Genomic DNA, 17773 nt, shown 5'->3' on the forward strand with positions numbered 1-17773 from the left:
ATTATAGTATCAGTGATGATTTTAAAATGGCTAAATTAACAAGCAATCTGTAATAGTATATTACATTTCTAGTCCTGAAAATAGTTGTTAACCGGATCAGTGTGGTCGTCCCCATGTGAGACGAAGTTGATTACTATACGAGTCCGGTAAACATATTTTGAATGAGTGACATACGATATTTTATGCCATACTACTCTAAGCTAACTTAACCATAAAAAATCTGCACAAATCCTTATGTATTATCCCACTGACTAAAGGACTAACAATCACTACTCATAACTAGAGGTTGTTTTTGTTTATAACCACTCATTGCCAAATATAATCAGCTGGTTGGAGTCTGGTAAAAACTAGTCCGATTAACATGGCGGCAAACAGCTGTTTTCTGAACTAAATCCATGCGTGGGAAGTTTATTAAAACAGTGTAGTGTCAGTGGAATGTAATAGTAGTTTACGCAACGATTGCGTTAAGTGAGTCTTTACGACACGAGTAGAAAATTTAAGGCACTCGCCAAGGCTCGTGCCTTAAAAACTTCTACGAGTGTCGTAAAGACTATTAACGCGAGTTGCGTACACTACTTTACCTACGACCGTTTTTTAATTACTATCAATCTGGATTTAATTACTAACAATCACTACTGATAACTTTTTAGAGAGGTTATGTTTTCGTGTATTGTCATTGCCACTGAAAGTGATGCAACGACTTGTTGTATAATCAGCTGATTTCCTGAAATTACGTGTTTGTTAAACTTCGTTAAATATTACATTGCTAGCAGCATTCTTACCATAAATAATATTGTATCAGGTACAATTCGGCAAATATTTCATTTATTTTTGGACTTCCACCAACTTAATTAAGAATACGCGAGTATCAACATGAACAAGTCGGATCAACAATTAAATTGGTCAACTGATCAGCTGATCAGCTGATTAGTTGACGTTGACGTTCGAAGCATTACAATTTTAATTCTTTTCTCTCAATACTTGAACCTCATTGGTTCGTTACCTGTGTGGATATGAGAAAACTATGCGGATATGAAAGTAAACAGCTGTAAAGTGAAACTTTTCAATTCTAAGAACTGGACTGAAACTTCAACCAGGACGTGATTGAGCCATGCGAACGAGCTCATCTTGAAAATGAACGAGCTTTTGACATAAAACCACATTAGGACAGGACGACGTCTGTCGGGCCAGCTAGTAAGAAATACATTGGGATTTTGATGGCCATTGGAGCAAATCCTGAGGTTTTTTATTACAGGAATTGGTGAAAAGGGGCGTCTACACAAAAAATACTTAATTTTGACACTTCATTTTTAAAAATGCGTCCATTATTAACGGAGGAGTAGTGTTTCTTAGAAATCACTTTCACATATTATATAAGGATTAAATATAAAAAAGAAACTATGCATTTTAGCACAAAATACGTCCTATACAAAAATAATCTACACAAAATTCTAAACAAGAATGAAATTTACAATCTTGTGTAGATTATTTTTGTACAGGATGTATTTTGCGCTAAAAACGTGTTGTACCAAGGCGTATGAAAGAAGGTGTGTGCATAGTGACGTCGGTGCGAGCAAAACGTGTTTTATTTTACCAAATCATATGTTTTCTTGTAATTTCCAAAGACTTTCGAATGGCAGTCATTACGAATTAGCATTGAAAATATAACACACTATTTAGCGTTTTATATAAAATAAAGTGTTGTATTCAGTATTGAATATAGTCATAGTGTTATACAGGATATCCAATGGTGGCAGTAAATACTGTAACTGTGGCTGCCTAACAGGCAATATATTTTTAGGTGACCATACAAATAGTTTTAACATAATACCTTTTTTTCAGCTCCTACTTTTGTTTTATATAATTGAGAAACCCTCATTTAAGTAGCCTTAGTGGAAAATAAATAGTTACAAATAAATTGACAAAATTGTATTTACATATATTTAACAAAACAGCACAAAACTACATAATAATAATTGCAGTCACGTTATGCGTGTCTTACACAATCGCGGCAGCATCCGCGATTATCTCAGAATCCATGACAATATTTGTGATTGCGGCCATATCTCAATCGCGGCAACAGCCGTGATGATTTCTTGTGATTGCGGTGACGTCCTGTATTCGCGATGGTTTGCTGCGGTCGCGATTTTGCACTTTGCAAAACGAGAGAGGCCATTCGGTAAGCGTCTAGGAAATTTTTTAAATTATTAAGAAAAATCATAGTTCGAGGGGCTTCCCTACGGGTTTAGTAGTTTAGCACTTGGGTATGTCACTAAAGTGTAATAAAGTTTCTACAACTTAAGCTATATATTTCGTTTTGTGTTGTTTTTGTTAAATATACATCAATACAATCTTGTCAATTTATTTGTAACTATTTATTTTTGACTAAGGGTACTTAAATGAGAGTTTTTCAATTATATAAAACATAAGTAGAAGCTGCAAAAAAGGTATTATATTGAAAACTATTTGTATATGGTCACTTAAAAATATATTGTCTGTTTGGCAGCCACAGTTACAGTATTTACCGCTTTACTTTTTTTCGATTAAAAGGTACTCAATATCAAAATGTTATATACCACCACCATTGAATATACTCTATAACACTATGACTATTCAATATTGAATACAACACTATATATATCGGATATAAAACGCTAAATAGTGTTATATATTCAATGCTAATTCGTAATGATATTCATTCGAAAGTCTTTGGAAAATTATAAGAAAACATATGATTTGGTAAAATAAAACACGTTTTGCTCGCACTGACGTCACTATGCAGACACCTTCTTTTATACGCCTTGGTGTTGTACAGTGTCTGAAAAATTGAAAGACTATTATATGCTTTATAGTAACTGTAGGAAAAATATTATGTGTAACGCAAGTGCAAACTACCTTTGCTGCACTCGAGAAACTTTCCACACTCGCCTCCAGCTCGTGCGTAAACATTCCTCTTGTGTGCAGCAAAGTGCCACTCCGCCCACTAGTTACACAAATAACTATAGAAAACAAAATTTTGTGACCCAAGTATGTTATCTTCTTTCTAAATATAAATTACTGATAAATTAATCTTTAGTTGGCATTTTTTGTTATCATTTGTTTGTTTAGCATTATTTGATTTTAGATTTTCTCAATTTGTATTGCTTGAATTTATTAACCGCTTATACATCAAAGTTATACAATTGATTTATTTTACATTTCCAGAAACATTGTTTTTATCAAATAAATACTTAACACAATATTTAGAGAGGTTTTGGGACCATTTTATTAAAAAGATATGAGGAATTTTAACATTGAGATCAATAGTAGCTCTGTGATTTAAAATATGGCTATAGGTAAGATGAACAATGTCATAATAAAAATATTTTTATTTCCAGTTTGTTAGGTGTATCTCAAAATAGACTTTCTAAATAAATTAAAATCGTTCACAGACCTAAAGTACATAAATTATCACATACAACTATTTCAATAGACTAATTTGGCAAATTAGACTTAACCTAATGCAAAGTCTACAATATAAAAATAACATTAGCTCGCCATGTAAAATGAACTATACTAGCAAACAGGCACTTACATAACACTATACAGACTATTTAAAACACTATGTACAAAAAGCTGCTCGAGAAAGGCGGTTTGTATAAAGGCAAAAATATTAGATCTCAATAAAATCTATATAATAAATAACTCTTACAAAATTTGTACAATTTGTAACTCGTACAATTTTACAATCCAAATTTACAGAAATACAACGAATCTACTAAGAATGAGATCTCAATATGCAGTGACTAGGTCTATTTTTTTATCAACGACCGTACTTTATTCACACAACGGTCCATGAAGTTGCGCTTTCGCTTGAGTGTGGAGTCGCTGCCGGATGTGATGGAGTCGGATATAGTGTCAAGTTGATCGTTGAGACTCATTGACCGCTCCATGGGCGTAGACTGCAACAGAGCGTCGGAGCTGTGAGTGCGTGACGGTGGCAGTGGGGTCTCTGGAGGAGATGTCACAGTCGCAGTGTTACTGGCATCCAACAGACCTTCCACACTGTGTGTGCGCGATGGTGGTGATGTCAACTTGCGGCGACGTGCTCGTGCTGACGAGATTGGACTGGTTGGCGGCCGCCAGGCGGGCGTCAATGGACTGGACGACTTGCGTCGCCTGCAACAAAATAACAATGTTTTGATTGCCATTAATATTTAGTAAATGTTTATAAACTCACAGATTGAAAATTAAATTCCAGTTGATTTAGATGTTTAGTATCAACAAATCCTTGGAGTAAAGAAACTATCCAAAGTAACATTCCACATAACCCTTGAGCAGGCATTATCGATTGGCGAGTCTTTGGTGGAACCAAAAAGAGTATTGGTATTGGACGCAATACATGCTGAAAACACCATCTCTGGGGCATCAAACTTTGAAAGTTGTGTGATGCCACAATCCATTATTGTGAGGTGTTTTCCTTTACTAAGGTCTGATGGCCCATTAGTAAGTAAGTAAGGTGTAATGTATCAAGACTAAAAACAATGAACCGAGGCAACCTGGGCAATCATTTAACGTTGTAAAAACATTGCTTAAGAGTACCAGACAGATAGTGAATAACCTAGAACAAATTAGTTCAAAGGTAAACACACTTCTGGGATGTGTTTGGGACACACCCCTTAACATTTCCTGGGAATTCCCAAAAAATCCCACTTCAGCAAAATCCGCCATCTTGGAAAATGGTGGCGAAACAAATAAACTTGGAAGGTTTTTTGGAAAATGCAATAACTTCAAATTTATTTGACTTATAATAGTCGTATGAAGCTGAGACTACACTAAAGAAAGTTTACTTCATGAAAATACCATATTCATTAGTATTTCATAGTATAAATATATTGTAATGGTAGCTTTAAATATGATTTTTATAATGTAAAATGTGTAAGGTTTATGTTTTTTAGATGTTACGCCATTAATACTTAAAATAGGTAAATATTACCCATTTAGTAAAATGTAGAGCTTTAAATTTCAAACACTATACATATGACTTATGTAATATTAAGCCAACAATTACGCCAATAATAAGAGTTTGAATGCACCAGTATGCACAGCGCGTAGTGCCGTGGCGGCTCGGCGCCGCGGCCGACCTACAACAATCAATCCTCTAACCACTGCCAAATTAGTAGTCAAATATACGTTGGATGATGTGTAATTTTATATAACAATTAATTTAACTAAGAACGAAAATATTTTATCACAATCCCTAATACTTCTTACGATAAATGCTAAGTTTATTAGCTTTTCATAAGTAGGAAACAATTAATTATTATTTTATGGTTTTAAAAGACTAAGTTAAGTGATGGCAATTTTACCTTATTACTTGGAATTTTGCAGACATTTACCATTACTTTGTTTTTACTATTCGGTTTTGGCAAATGTCTGCAAAAATCTTGCTATAATAATAGTAACTTAATGGATAATAAGATATTTTATATTTACCTGTAGGCTAATTGATATATTGTTGACAAAGGATTGAGATTTTATTTACATATTTACAATTAAACAGGGTAATTTTGTTTGATCTCTTTATTGTTAAACTGTGTTTTGCCGTTAAAAACAGTATGTATCACTTAAAGTCTAACTGTCCCAAAATCCTGCAATAATAACTGTACCAATCCTAGCATGAGAATAAATGTTCTTTACTTTCTAATTTGGTTGAATTTTGGATTAATAAAAAAAATCTATTCAATAATGTAAATGTGAATTTAACATCAAATTACGTAAGTTGTAAGAATAATCCATGTTAAATCTATTAACCTTTGATACAATAATTACTTCATGGGGAATAATGTGAATTTTATACAATAATGCGTTTAAAAACAATATACCATAGAGCATATTACCAGATAAGACCGGCACGCATCACTGGCTGTGTATTTTAACCGGAATATGAACGAAAGATGATTGTGGCATTGATTATCTGATATGTGATTGTTGTAATACACAAAAACATGCACGAAAACGAGCTTCATAATTTACAATTTACTTTTTGTAGGCTTGATTGGACTGTTCAATTGTAGTCTGTATATATTTTTGATAACAAAATGCAAAATCTCAGTTGTCTGATTTGAGTTATAGAGTTTTAAAAAGTCATAAAGAAATAATATACGTTTTAAATGGTGAGTTGGGAAAATCTGAAAAAATTGTTGATATTCATAATTAGGCTAGACTTCTATGGTAATTTACTCATTAGGACTTTTTTACTTATTAGGATTCGATGGAATCGGAATCGGGAATCGATTTGCAAGAATTGGTATCGGAATAAAAATAAGAGGAATCTACCCATCCCTAGCAAAAACGGGTGTAGGTACTTGACCGAGGCTGTAATCCTCTTAATTTACAGTCTGTTGACCTGTCGAGTTTTAGGGTGGTGTCGAACTGATCATGCTGATTTGTTCGCGGCAAATTGTTGGCTCTATCACTGTGGCTGTCAAAACTCAAAACGTATTGTTTGTAGGCTAAATTTTAATTAAATTTAATTTAACTATCATAACCTAACCGAACTGACCAAACTTGCTGATGATGAAAAATCAAATTAAGGTTTACTAATAAAAAAAATAGTTCTGTTCATAAAATAAAATTACAAATGTCTAAAATTCAATTTTTAGGAATTTTTTTGTATTATAAAATTAAATTATCATAACCTAACCAAACCAACCAAACTTGCTGATAGTGAAAAAATCGAAAAAAGGTTTCCTTATCGAAAATAGTTCTGATCATAAAACTATAAATTCTAACAAAAAATGTACAGTTAAGAAGTAATCGCATTCTAAGCGAAATCTTTGACAAAAAGTTAACGCCTCCGATGGGATTCAACATTTTTGATTCCCCACCCCTCCTCCGGTGACCACTACCCTCAGGCCATAAATCAGGGGGTTAGGGTGGTTACTGCATCAGTAATTTTAAATTCCCTGACCAATATATAATTTTCCCTGACCAAAAATACAGGTGATTTGCGTTAAATTAATGTTCTTACTTAGATATAATAACTAAATAACACATAAAAATTACTGACTTCAAGCTATTGGCGTTTTCCAGCTTTTTCTTTTGTGTTTAGTAGTACACGCACAAGCCACGAACTAAACTCAACTTCGTTTAGCCAATTCTCTTGAAAAACTGTCAGTTTTGACATTGTTAATATTAGGACGAAACGATTAATTAATAATGTAAACTAATACGACACTCAAAACCAAATCATACTGAAAAAAACAATCGAACAATAACACTAATATTGCGCAATACCGGTAAGTAATGGCCGACCAAGACTAACCAACCGCTTTTCGTGTCGTCAACGTCCGATACGAACTCCCACTTTCCATAAAAATGGAATCGCCCAGCCTTAGTAATTACATTCTATATGGTACTTGAATTTAAAAAAAAATTTAAATTTGAAAAAAAAATGTACGCCAAAAAGGAAAACAACGCGAACAGCGCTGGTCGAATGTTTTTAGAAAGCGTTGTCCGACCAATGCCACAGAAACTATGGCTGCGGTGGGAGTTGGTGCAGCTCCCCCCCTGCACACACCGCTGGCAAACAAGTCATTTACAAGTCGCTTACAGTATTGTTAATATGGAAATATATCAACAAAAGATAATAATTCAAACCATCACTTAGAGAGTAATTTATTATATAGTTAAATCTTTATTAAGACTAATAAAACAAGCATCCTACTTTTATCTTTGCCTTTAATATTACACATTGGTGTGTCAAATAAGACAAAACATAAATAGAATATAGGCCTATATCTTTGATATACGGTATTGTTGGATTTTATCAATACAAAATGGTGAAAATAGTAATATACCTGGCGGGCCCTTCTAGTCAATCTCGGTTGCCGTTGACATCTTTGTCGCTACCCTTGCCACTCTCATTGGAGTGCATCCTTTGGTAGGTGGGAGGAGCTCGGACAATAGACGGGGTCCCTGGGGTTACGTCGCCCTGAATAGACGAACCAGACTGTTAAAAATAGAAAAGAAAATTTATTCAAGTTAAAATAAAATGTAGACATCCATCATATCAAAATGTTAAGGCTTTGGTCATTCTCTTCAGCGTCAATTATTGAAAATTGATAACATTGTCTACAAATTTAAATGTATAGGACAGTATTTTTGACACCTTCAAAACATTAATTGAATCAGTTTTACGGAGGAAAAGTGCCAAAAGTGGTAACAGTCCTTGCTGCTTGCAATATCTGCTTAACATGTCCACAGATCAATGCATTGGGTGACCCATTTGTATACCACTATTCAATCTCTGGTAGCTCTAACTGAAAAGAGGCTCAGCCCATTTGAAGATGTATATTTTGAACTTAAAAGATCAAAAAGAAAAAGTTTGAACAACTTACTCACCTTACCACTAGTGCTCATAGCCCCCACCCCTCTCAACACATCCACTCCACCTCTCATATTAAGCTCTCCCCTCATAAACCTTTCCAGTTTGTCCACACATGCGTCTTGGTAATCGTGGATCCATCTAGCCAACAAAAACATAACATAGTTATGCTTACTATTCTATTACTTTCTAATGTTAAACATGAAATATAAATAATAATATTTGTAACAATCCATTTTATGCAACACTACTAACTGCTGCCAAGAGGACCGATCCAACAAGATAGTGTTATCTTTAATAGCTGGCGAATTATGTTAAAGTTGTATGTTATTATTTATTTTGTTTTAACAATGTAAAGATTGCAAAAAAGACCAGCATAATATTGTTGACAACGATTTGGACTAGGGACTAGGGAGGTAAGCCTTTTATAGCAACTATGTTTGGGACTAATAAGGATATAAAACTAAGAGTGTTTAAAACTAAGAGAAATTTATGAATTATTCTAGGTTTAGATTTGCCATTTCATAGTCATTTCATAGAAACACGTTAAATTAATTTCTGATCAGGATGATATTAGTTGATGTTATTGTTTTTGTTTGTAAAAAAGAAAAAATAGCAAGCATGTACACAATTTGAATATAAATTATTTCCAACAGTAGTTACCTGACTCCATTGAAATGACAAACAGCTCTCATATCCTCTGGTAGGTGTTCTGGTTCTGGCCACTCAAAGTTGTCTATGATAGGAATGATGTTACAGTTGGATTGCAGGGCTGCTACAATCTCTCTATGGACCCAGTCCTTGCACTCGCTGTCGGCTATACACCTCTCCAATGCCTGAGGGGTGAGCACCAGTAGGAAGTGTTTGGCTTGACGTATACTCTGCAGTAGGTTGTTGTCAAACTTGCCTGCCTCCAGCCTTTCCACATCGATGAACACAGAGAACCCTCTCAACTGTAGATGGACCTTCAGTAGACTGTAACACCAACATCCTACACTGACTGAGAGTCAATAAATAGCCTACAGTAACCTATATTAATCCGGCACTTCTCAGTACTGGTTCACATCTGTTCTTTAGGGCAATATCCGTCCGTCTTAATTAGATAACTAACTAATACCACCTATATTAAAGAACAACAAAAATAAACAATAATTATCCTAACAACAACCTACCAATAGTGTACCAAGCTAAATAGTCAAACAACTAAACATATTGTTCTAAAAAACATAAACAAAACATAAGTTCTTTAATATTTTCCCTAAAAGTAAAAACAAGAGAGTATGTTCTAAGAGTGAGAGATTGTTTACACAACTTTGGCCTGAAGTACAAGACGCAATACAGAAGTAATTTATATTATAAAATCCTGAAATCCTTCAGTTTCAAGTTACATTATTTATATGATGTAACCGTAACCGAGTGAAATAAACCACCTTTCACTGTTTTGAAAATTGAACAAATATTGATTAAATTACTTAATTTAAAATAACAAAAAATACTGTACTGTTGTAGAGTATGACAGGTAAAATGTTATACGAATAGGTTGAACTTTGGTGGGAAAACAATCAAATAAATAACTTGAGTAATTTTTGGCGGATTTTGATGAAATTTGGTTTGAAGGTGTAAGGGGGGATAAAATTGAATGAGTTCCCGAACCAGCATGATCAGACCATATGGGAACGGGGTTTTATGGGGTAAAAATTGGTTGTATAATTTTTGACCCTCTAAACACAAAATTTCCCAATTTCTCTCCAGACCTTTTTAAAGAGCCTAAAAAAAAATTATTTAGTATATCAACGTGTCTTGATACAATTATTGGTTACGGAGAAAATTCAAAACATTGTTATTTTGAAACTACCATGTTATTCTTATGGAGAATATTGTAAAATGTTGTAGTTTGCTTGTTTATGGATATATTTTGATCAAACTTGGTAAATTTATTTAATTTATACTAAGTTATTAATATTTTACTAAAAACACACTTTTTTACCCTCCCTGAAGCAGCAAGCCTATGAAATGAAATGAAATGTGTTTATTGTCTTGTGAATTTATACAAATTATTGACAATGTCATAAAACTGCTAAAATTAGCATAGTCAGTTAATGAATACAATAGGCCTATAGCTAACTACACACAAGGAGAAATAAATGTTACAATACATATTTTAATATTACAACAAAATAATCTTATTGTTAAGAAAAATTCAAGGCATTTGGAATAATGGAAGTTGTTAAACCCCATAACCAACTAAATCCAACTATGTACTCATAAAACCTAATGTTAATTACAGTTAATTGAAAATCAATTTAAGCAACTGGAAATTTGGTTAGTCGGCAGGTTTGCTGCAGCGGGGGTATTTTTATAATAAACATAAAAGGTATAATAGTAGGTTATATTTCATCACTAGGGCCTAAAATGTCCCTTTCTGACCCGAGCGGAAAATGAACGAGGGTTAAAAATACACTTTTTGCCCGTGTGGTGAACTATATTTTTTGACATATTGAATCATTAATTAACAAACTACGCTAGAAAACAAAATAATTTTTTATTTAAAGATAACCTCTTAAAACGACTTCCAGCTTGTTTTCAATCAGCTAATCAGCTAATCAGCTGTTTAGTAAGTGATTCAATCATTGTCTATTACGATTGTGTTACAGTATATTATACCATCGATGTTGAGCGATCGACAACAATAGGCTAAAACCTTACCTAATAATTCAATCGATAAATAATTTTGATGGATACGATTGTTAAAATCTAAATTTATAACTGTTTACAAAAGTTGATTATTAAAAATGCTGTTTTTGCTGTAGTATGACAAAAACATTGTAATTGATTTTTTTACTTTTCTAACATATGAACATGTGACATGTAATTAGACACACAATTCACACAAAGATAGAGACATTAACACCAAACCCGTAAAATACTACTCTACGTGGTGAATCAAACTTTTAATTTTGTGCAGTACTTATTTACTTTTATATTACATGCAACATGTTTTAATTTAAATTTTCAAGATAGGCAAACACAGTACCTTGCAAGTTGAGAACCATTTGATCTCCTGTAGCTGACAAAAACATCTAAGGACTTGTCCAAGTTCTCTTCGCAAGAGTTGGTGAGACTGTTCTCCATTTCTGAAAAATGTAAATAAATCTCATCATAAAACATTATCTTAACTTGTATCTTCCGAAACAATCTACACATTTATAAGATTAACATCAAGAAACGTTTGTTAGTCTCCCACAGCAGGGTGTGGGCTATAAAGCCTAATGAGAGTATTCAAGTAAAATTATAATAGATTTTGTGCCAAAAACTTACCTTAAAATGACAGTTAAAATCATTATAATGGTGATCAATGTAAGACAAGATGACAGCATAAAGCAGATATTTAAAATGGAGAAACATGCTTCGAGCTGTGTAATACCGGAATGGGCACACGGGAGGGACTAAGGCTAAAGGTGTAGTGACGTCATATCTCTAGTGGCTAATGTCTACTCTTGAGGCAACACAATTACCGTAACGAAACGATGTGATTTCAGCGGCGTACGTGGCTTAGTTGGTAGCGTTCCGATTAGATGTTCAGGAGGTCCCGGGTTCGAATCCCGGTAGTGGCACTAACTTTTTGTCAACAAATTTTTCATATCAGAAAGCTTGGTTGGTTAGGTTAGGTTATGACAGTTTTATTTTATATACTAAATTTTAAAATTAATTTGATAATTAATTAAAAATTATTGGTAATCATTAATTAGATTTTTATTTTATACAGTTTTTATATTATCAGCAAGTCTGGTTGGTTAGGTTATGTTATGACAGTTTTATTTTAAAAATTAAAAATTTATTTTATAATCTTAAAACAATATTTTAATTTTATAACTAAAAATACAAAAAAAATAATTTTTTCAACTTAGCGGTTCTAGCGGCGAACGCTGACACTACAAGATATGTTAGCCTTAGTCCCTCCCGTGTGCCCCACCGGTGTAATACCAATCAAACAAATCTTTAAACATTCAATATAACTAAACACAAATAACCATCAACAACAAGTTAGGAGATACTGATCAAAAAGTCCCTTGGAATAATCATGAGCTACAAACAGAGAGGGAAAAAATTATAGAAAAAAGCGCATTAGGGAGAATAACAAAAAATGAATATTTAGTGAATTCAGCTAAAGAAATGAACAAAGCATTTAAGAAAAATATTTTAAAAGCCAAACAAAGTTATATGGATGAAAAAATTTTGAGCTCAGGGAATGTATCCAAGACAACTTGGAATTTAATTAATTTAAATATAAAAAACAAAAAAAAGGTTGTGAAGAGCATAGATGAAATAGAGGTAAATTCTAAAGTATATAATGACCCTATTGTTATATGTAACACTTTTAATGATTTTTATGTCAATGTAGTTGATTCTGATGTAATTCCAAAAATAAATACACCAAATTTATCAGTACCTAATTTAGTAATAAATAACAAACAAAATAAATTTAGATGTGAACCAATCAGTGAGACAGATATCAGTAAAATAATTTCAAAATTTGATAATAAACTATCTTCAGGCTTTGACGATGTTCCCATAACAGTAATAAAGCATGCCCAGAGTTTACTTAAAAAACCATTTGCACACTTAGTAAATTCATCATTTATATCCGGCATAAAAGAGCAATCCGCATTATGTTAAATTTGGATTGGCAAGATTCTGTTAAGGAAAAATTTGAAGAACTAGGCATAATGACTGTATATAGCTATTATATCTATCAATGTATATTATATACTGTCCAAAATTCAAATAATGTCTCACTGGTAGGGGATTCTCATCAATACTGTACCAGAAACAGAAATAACTATGCAACACCTTCCCATAGATTAAGATTTTTTGAAAAAAAAAACAATGTATATGGGTATAAAATGTTACAATGCTCTTCCAACAAAATTAAAGGACTATACAAAAACTAAAAAATTTAAAAATAAGCTAAAAATGTACTTTTTAACTAAACCACTGTACTCAAAGAATGAATATTTCCTTCTACATAATATATTAGAATAAGAACATTTTCGATTATGTCTTGTACTTTTTTAGGATTAAGTATTATGATTTTGATCCAATGTAATGACGCCATTTGTGCACATGTTTGCAAATTATGAATAAAGTTGATTTCATTTCATTTCATTTCATTTCATTTCATTTCATTTCATTTCATTCATTTCATTTCATTTCAGGTCCTTGCATTTACTGTACAGAAATAACAACATGAATCAACAAACTATTCATAAATCATACAATTAAATAGTACCAATCATTTCCAAAGGAAGAATAAAAAGAAAAAAATACAAGTACAAAAATAAAAAATATACAGTACAGTAGAACCCCGGTTAACCAAAATAAAGGGGGGAGAGCCGTTTCGGATAACTAATTTTTCGGTTAACCCATCATATACTAAAAATAGCCAATGTATCACAGTGTGTTCCACAGTGTGTAGGAAAAATGAATTTAAGAGAATGTCTATATAATTTAGTGTTTCATTTCAGCTACAAAAATGTTACAATGGGAAAGAAAATACTTCATACCAGACAACTGAAGTTATTAAAGCATTTTACAGCCCTATATTATTTTATAGAACCGTTTCGGTTAATCCAAATTCTGTTAACAGGGGGTCAGGCTCAATGCTCAATGTACTGGTTTTGGTTAAGCTTCCAGCTATATGACTCGGGGTTAACCCTACCTACTACCTCCTAAGCATTAGAGGAAAGAAAAGAGAAACGTATAATTGTTATAATTTGGGGTTGTCCTTAAGAAGAAGCTGAAAGATGAAAAAAATATATTTCAGACATTTTACTCTCCTTTAAAACACTCCTATTTTAGTTAAATCTAGGATTAAGGCCTTTACAGAAAAATACTTGGATCTACCAAAGTGCCTTGGGAAGTACAGATCAGACGGTAAGTTTTTAAGGACAAGCTATTTGAGTTTGGAAGAAACAGGACTTTGATATAAACATTACCCAATGCAAAATCATGAACAAGGTTACACAGCTAATTCTATCACAGAACAAGCGTATGTTACTACATCTTATCATTTGATCTTATCTTAATCTATGGGAAGGTGTTGCATAGTTATTTCTGTTTCTGGTACAGTATTGATGAGAATCCCCTACCAGTGAGACATTATTTGAATTTTGGACAGTATATAATATACATTGATAGATATAATAGCTATATACAGTCATTATGCCTAGTTCTTCAAATTTTTCCTTAACAGAATCTTGCCAATCCAAATTTAACATAATGCGGATTGCTCTTTTCTGGAGAATTAAAATTCTGTCTAAATTAGCTTGCGATGTTCCTCCATAAATACTTATACCAAAGGATAAATGTGAGTGAATATGAGCAAAATAAACCAATTTTAGTGATTCAAGTTTACAAAATTGTGATAATGGATAAAGTGCAAATAGGCCTGTTGACATTCGATTTGCCACATGATCAATATGATAATTCCAGCTTAATTTACTGTCTATGTACAACCCTAGAAATTTAGTGTTCTCAATAATTTGTATATCTTCACCGGCTAATTTTAGTGCTGGGTAATCTGAGTTGGTATTAGTTTTTAGATTAAAGCGTGTAAAATTAGTTTTGGAAAGATTTAGTAATAGCTGATGATCTGAAAAAAAAATTATTGATGTTCATCAAGTTATCGATGGCAGATGTTTCTATCTCATGAACAGATTTTCCGCTTACAAGAAGATTAGAATCATCGGCATATAAACAGATGTTATTTCTTGTTGAATTTGAAATAACATTGGGTAATCCATTGATATATGTAAGGAATAGTAGAGGACCCAAAATAGAACCCTGTGGTACACCATGTTTAATTGTTCTCAACTGTGATCTTGTTGTAACCATCTGGTACAAATAAAAAAATACATGTACAAAAATAAAAAATATACAGTACAGTAGAACCCCGGTTAACCAAAATAAAGGGGGGAGAGCCGTTTCGGATAACTAATTTTTCGGTTAACCCATCATATACTAAAAATAGCCAATGTATCACAGTGTGTTCCACAGTGTGTAGGAAAAATGAATTTAAGAGAATGTCTATATAATTTAGTGTTTCATTTCAGCTACAAAAATGTTACAATGGGAAAGAAAATACTTCATACCAGACAACTGAAGTTATTAAAGCATTTTACAGCCCTATATTATTTTATAGAACCGTTTCGGTTAATCCAAATTCTGTTAACAGGGGGTCAGGCTCAATGCTCAATGTACTGGTTTTGGTTAAGCTTCCAGCTATATGACTCGGGGTTAACCCTACCTACTACCTCCTAAGCATTAGAGGAAAGAAAAGAGAAACGTATAATTGTTATAATTTGGGGTTGTCCTTAAGAAGAAGCTGAAAGATGAAAAAAATATATTTCAGACATTTTACTCTCCTTTAAAACACTCCTATTTTAGTTAAATCTAGGATTAAGGCCTTTACAGAAAAATACTTGGATCTACCAAAGTGCCTTGGGAAGTACAGATCAGACGGTAAGTTTTTAAGGACAAGCTATTTGAGTTTGGAAGAAACAGGACTTTGATATAAACATTACCCAATGCAAAATCATGAACAAGGTTACACAGCTAATTCTATCACAGAACAAGCGTATTAAAAGGCAAAGAATTATAATACAAAGTTTTATCCAGCAATGGGGAAAATGACAATGCCTTTGAACCACATATCAAACACGGTGCAGTACTTCAAAAGGATGATTTGCCTCTACTGCTAAATTGGGGATTGACTTTTGTAGCTCGTCTGTTTAAAATACAAACCTCTGATGGATTCCAATATTCTCAGTCTGTGTATACTGTTAGTGATGCCACATTCATTCAGGAGTTGATCTTCTGACAGACACCTAAACAGATCAATACACACTTATTACCTCTCTAAAACATTAACCAAACTCTAAAGTAAAAAAAAAACTTTAAAATATACAGATCACATATACATGCTTTTTCCAGACAATTCTTTTAAAACATTCTATGGTAAAAGTGATAAATCTGAGTAGTCCATAAGCATTATACATTAATTACCTAATATATTTTATTTTTGTCATTCCTTTATTATTATATCTAATTTATACCCTTTAAACTCTAAACAAATTGACCTTAAAGTAGAGCTCTTAATTCTTACCGTTTAGTATTCATTTAAGTGTTGTGTATGACGTTTCTGTATGCACATGTAACATAATGGGTACTATACTAGAAATTAAAAACGCATACAGTAGAGCAGGCACGTTTTAAAATACCCCCGCAGCAGCAAACCTGCAGACTAAGCGAATTTCCATTAACCTGATTGGATTTACACTAAAATGCCTCCATAAATATAGCACATTTATTTCCTATTTAAATAGAATTAGTTTAACGAGTACTTAGGTTTGCTGCAACAGGGAGGGTAAAAAAGATATTTTTATAAAATGATAATAGTTTAGTAAGAATTAAAAGTATTTTCCAAAATTGATCAAAATATGTTCATAAACAAGCAAACTACAACAGTTGCCTTATTCTCCATAAGAATAACATGGGAATTTTAAAATTACAATTTTTTTGAATTTTCTCCGTAACAATTAGGTGCATAATAACGCTTCAATATACTAAATTATTTGTTTTTTTAAGCTCTACAAAATGGTTTAAAAAGAAATTGTGAAATTTTGTGTTTTTAGGGTCAAAAATGGGAAAAACCTATTTTTACCCCATAAAACCCCCCATAAACCCCCGTTCCCATAGTCCGATCATGCTGGTTCGCGAACTCATTCAAGTTTATCGCGCCTTACACCTTCAAACCAAATTTTATCAAAATCGGACAAAAATTACTCAAGTTATCGTGCGGATGGACACATATATATATATATATATATATATATCCCTATATATAGATATATAAAAATTTGAACGAATGGTGTTTTTGGCCTCTGGGGACATCAAAATGAAAAAGTAAATCGGTCCCGGGCTTAGTTCTTACCATGAGACCTACGGTAATAGCTACTTCCCTATAGGGAAATTCGCTAAAAGAACAATGCAAGAAGCATTTCATGTAACGATTGGGGAAACAAAGTTTTTAGGGTATTTCGACCCTGCTGAGTACGGATCTACCTGTTGCCAAAGCAAAATTTGAATCGGAAGTGCGGTATCCAAGATGGCGGCGAAAACTCTGTTTGCCCATATCTCCCTTGTTAGTGGGCCTAAAATCGTAGTTTAAACGTCTGCATAGGGGGTTTTTCGGATGCCAAACACATTGTAACATTCAAAATTCACTTACATAAAGTTTTCGGGGCATATGTTCCAAGATGGCATCCAAAAACTCTGTTATCGTATATCTCCCTAGTCTGTTTAAAATAATTATTTAAACGTCTACAAGGAATTTTTTCGGATGCC

At 32.8% G+C, this 17773-nt stretch overlaps 1 protein-coding gene across 10 annotated transcripts in view; it reads right to left on the reverse strand.

Annotated features, from left to right (window-relative positions):
* Positions 1-3353: 3353 nt before the first annotated feature.
* The window catches only part of LOC129004640 (NAD(+) hydrolase sarm1), a 207235-nt gene continuing 192815 nt past the window's right edge, over positions 3354-17773 (reverse strand). For 9 of the 10 annotated variants that reach the window (XM_054433216.1, XM_054433192.1, XM_054433222.1 and 6 more), the window contains 6 exons: positions 16172-16254; positions 11403-11502; positions 9032-9343; positions 8386-8509; positions 7842-7993; positions 3354-4158 (listed from right to left, as the gene is read on the reverse strand). In XM_054433216.1, the coding sequence (XP_054289191.1) occupies positions 7859-7993; positions 8386-8509; positions 9032-9343; positions 11403-11502; positions 16172-16254 (754 nt within the window). In that variant the 3' untranslated portion in view covers positions 3354-4158; positions 7842-7858. The remainder of the gene's footprint in view (positions 4159-7841; positions 7994-8385; positions 8510-9031; positions 9344-11402; positions 11503-16171; positions 16255-17773) is intronic. The other variant, XM_054433200.1, reaches the window with a different exon arrangement.

This window comes from Macrosteles quadrilineatus, unplaced genomic scaffold (assembly GCF_028750875.1).
Source record: "Macrosteles quadrilineatus isolate MER2022 unplaced genomic scaffold, UCM_ALF_1.0 Scaffold_1__1_contigs__length_201487025, whole genome shotgun sequence".
Classification (NCBI taxonomy): Eukaryota; Metazoa; Arthropoda; class Insecta; order Hemiptera; family Cicadellidae; genus Macrosteles; species Macrosteles quadrilineatus.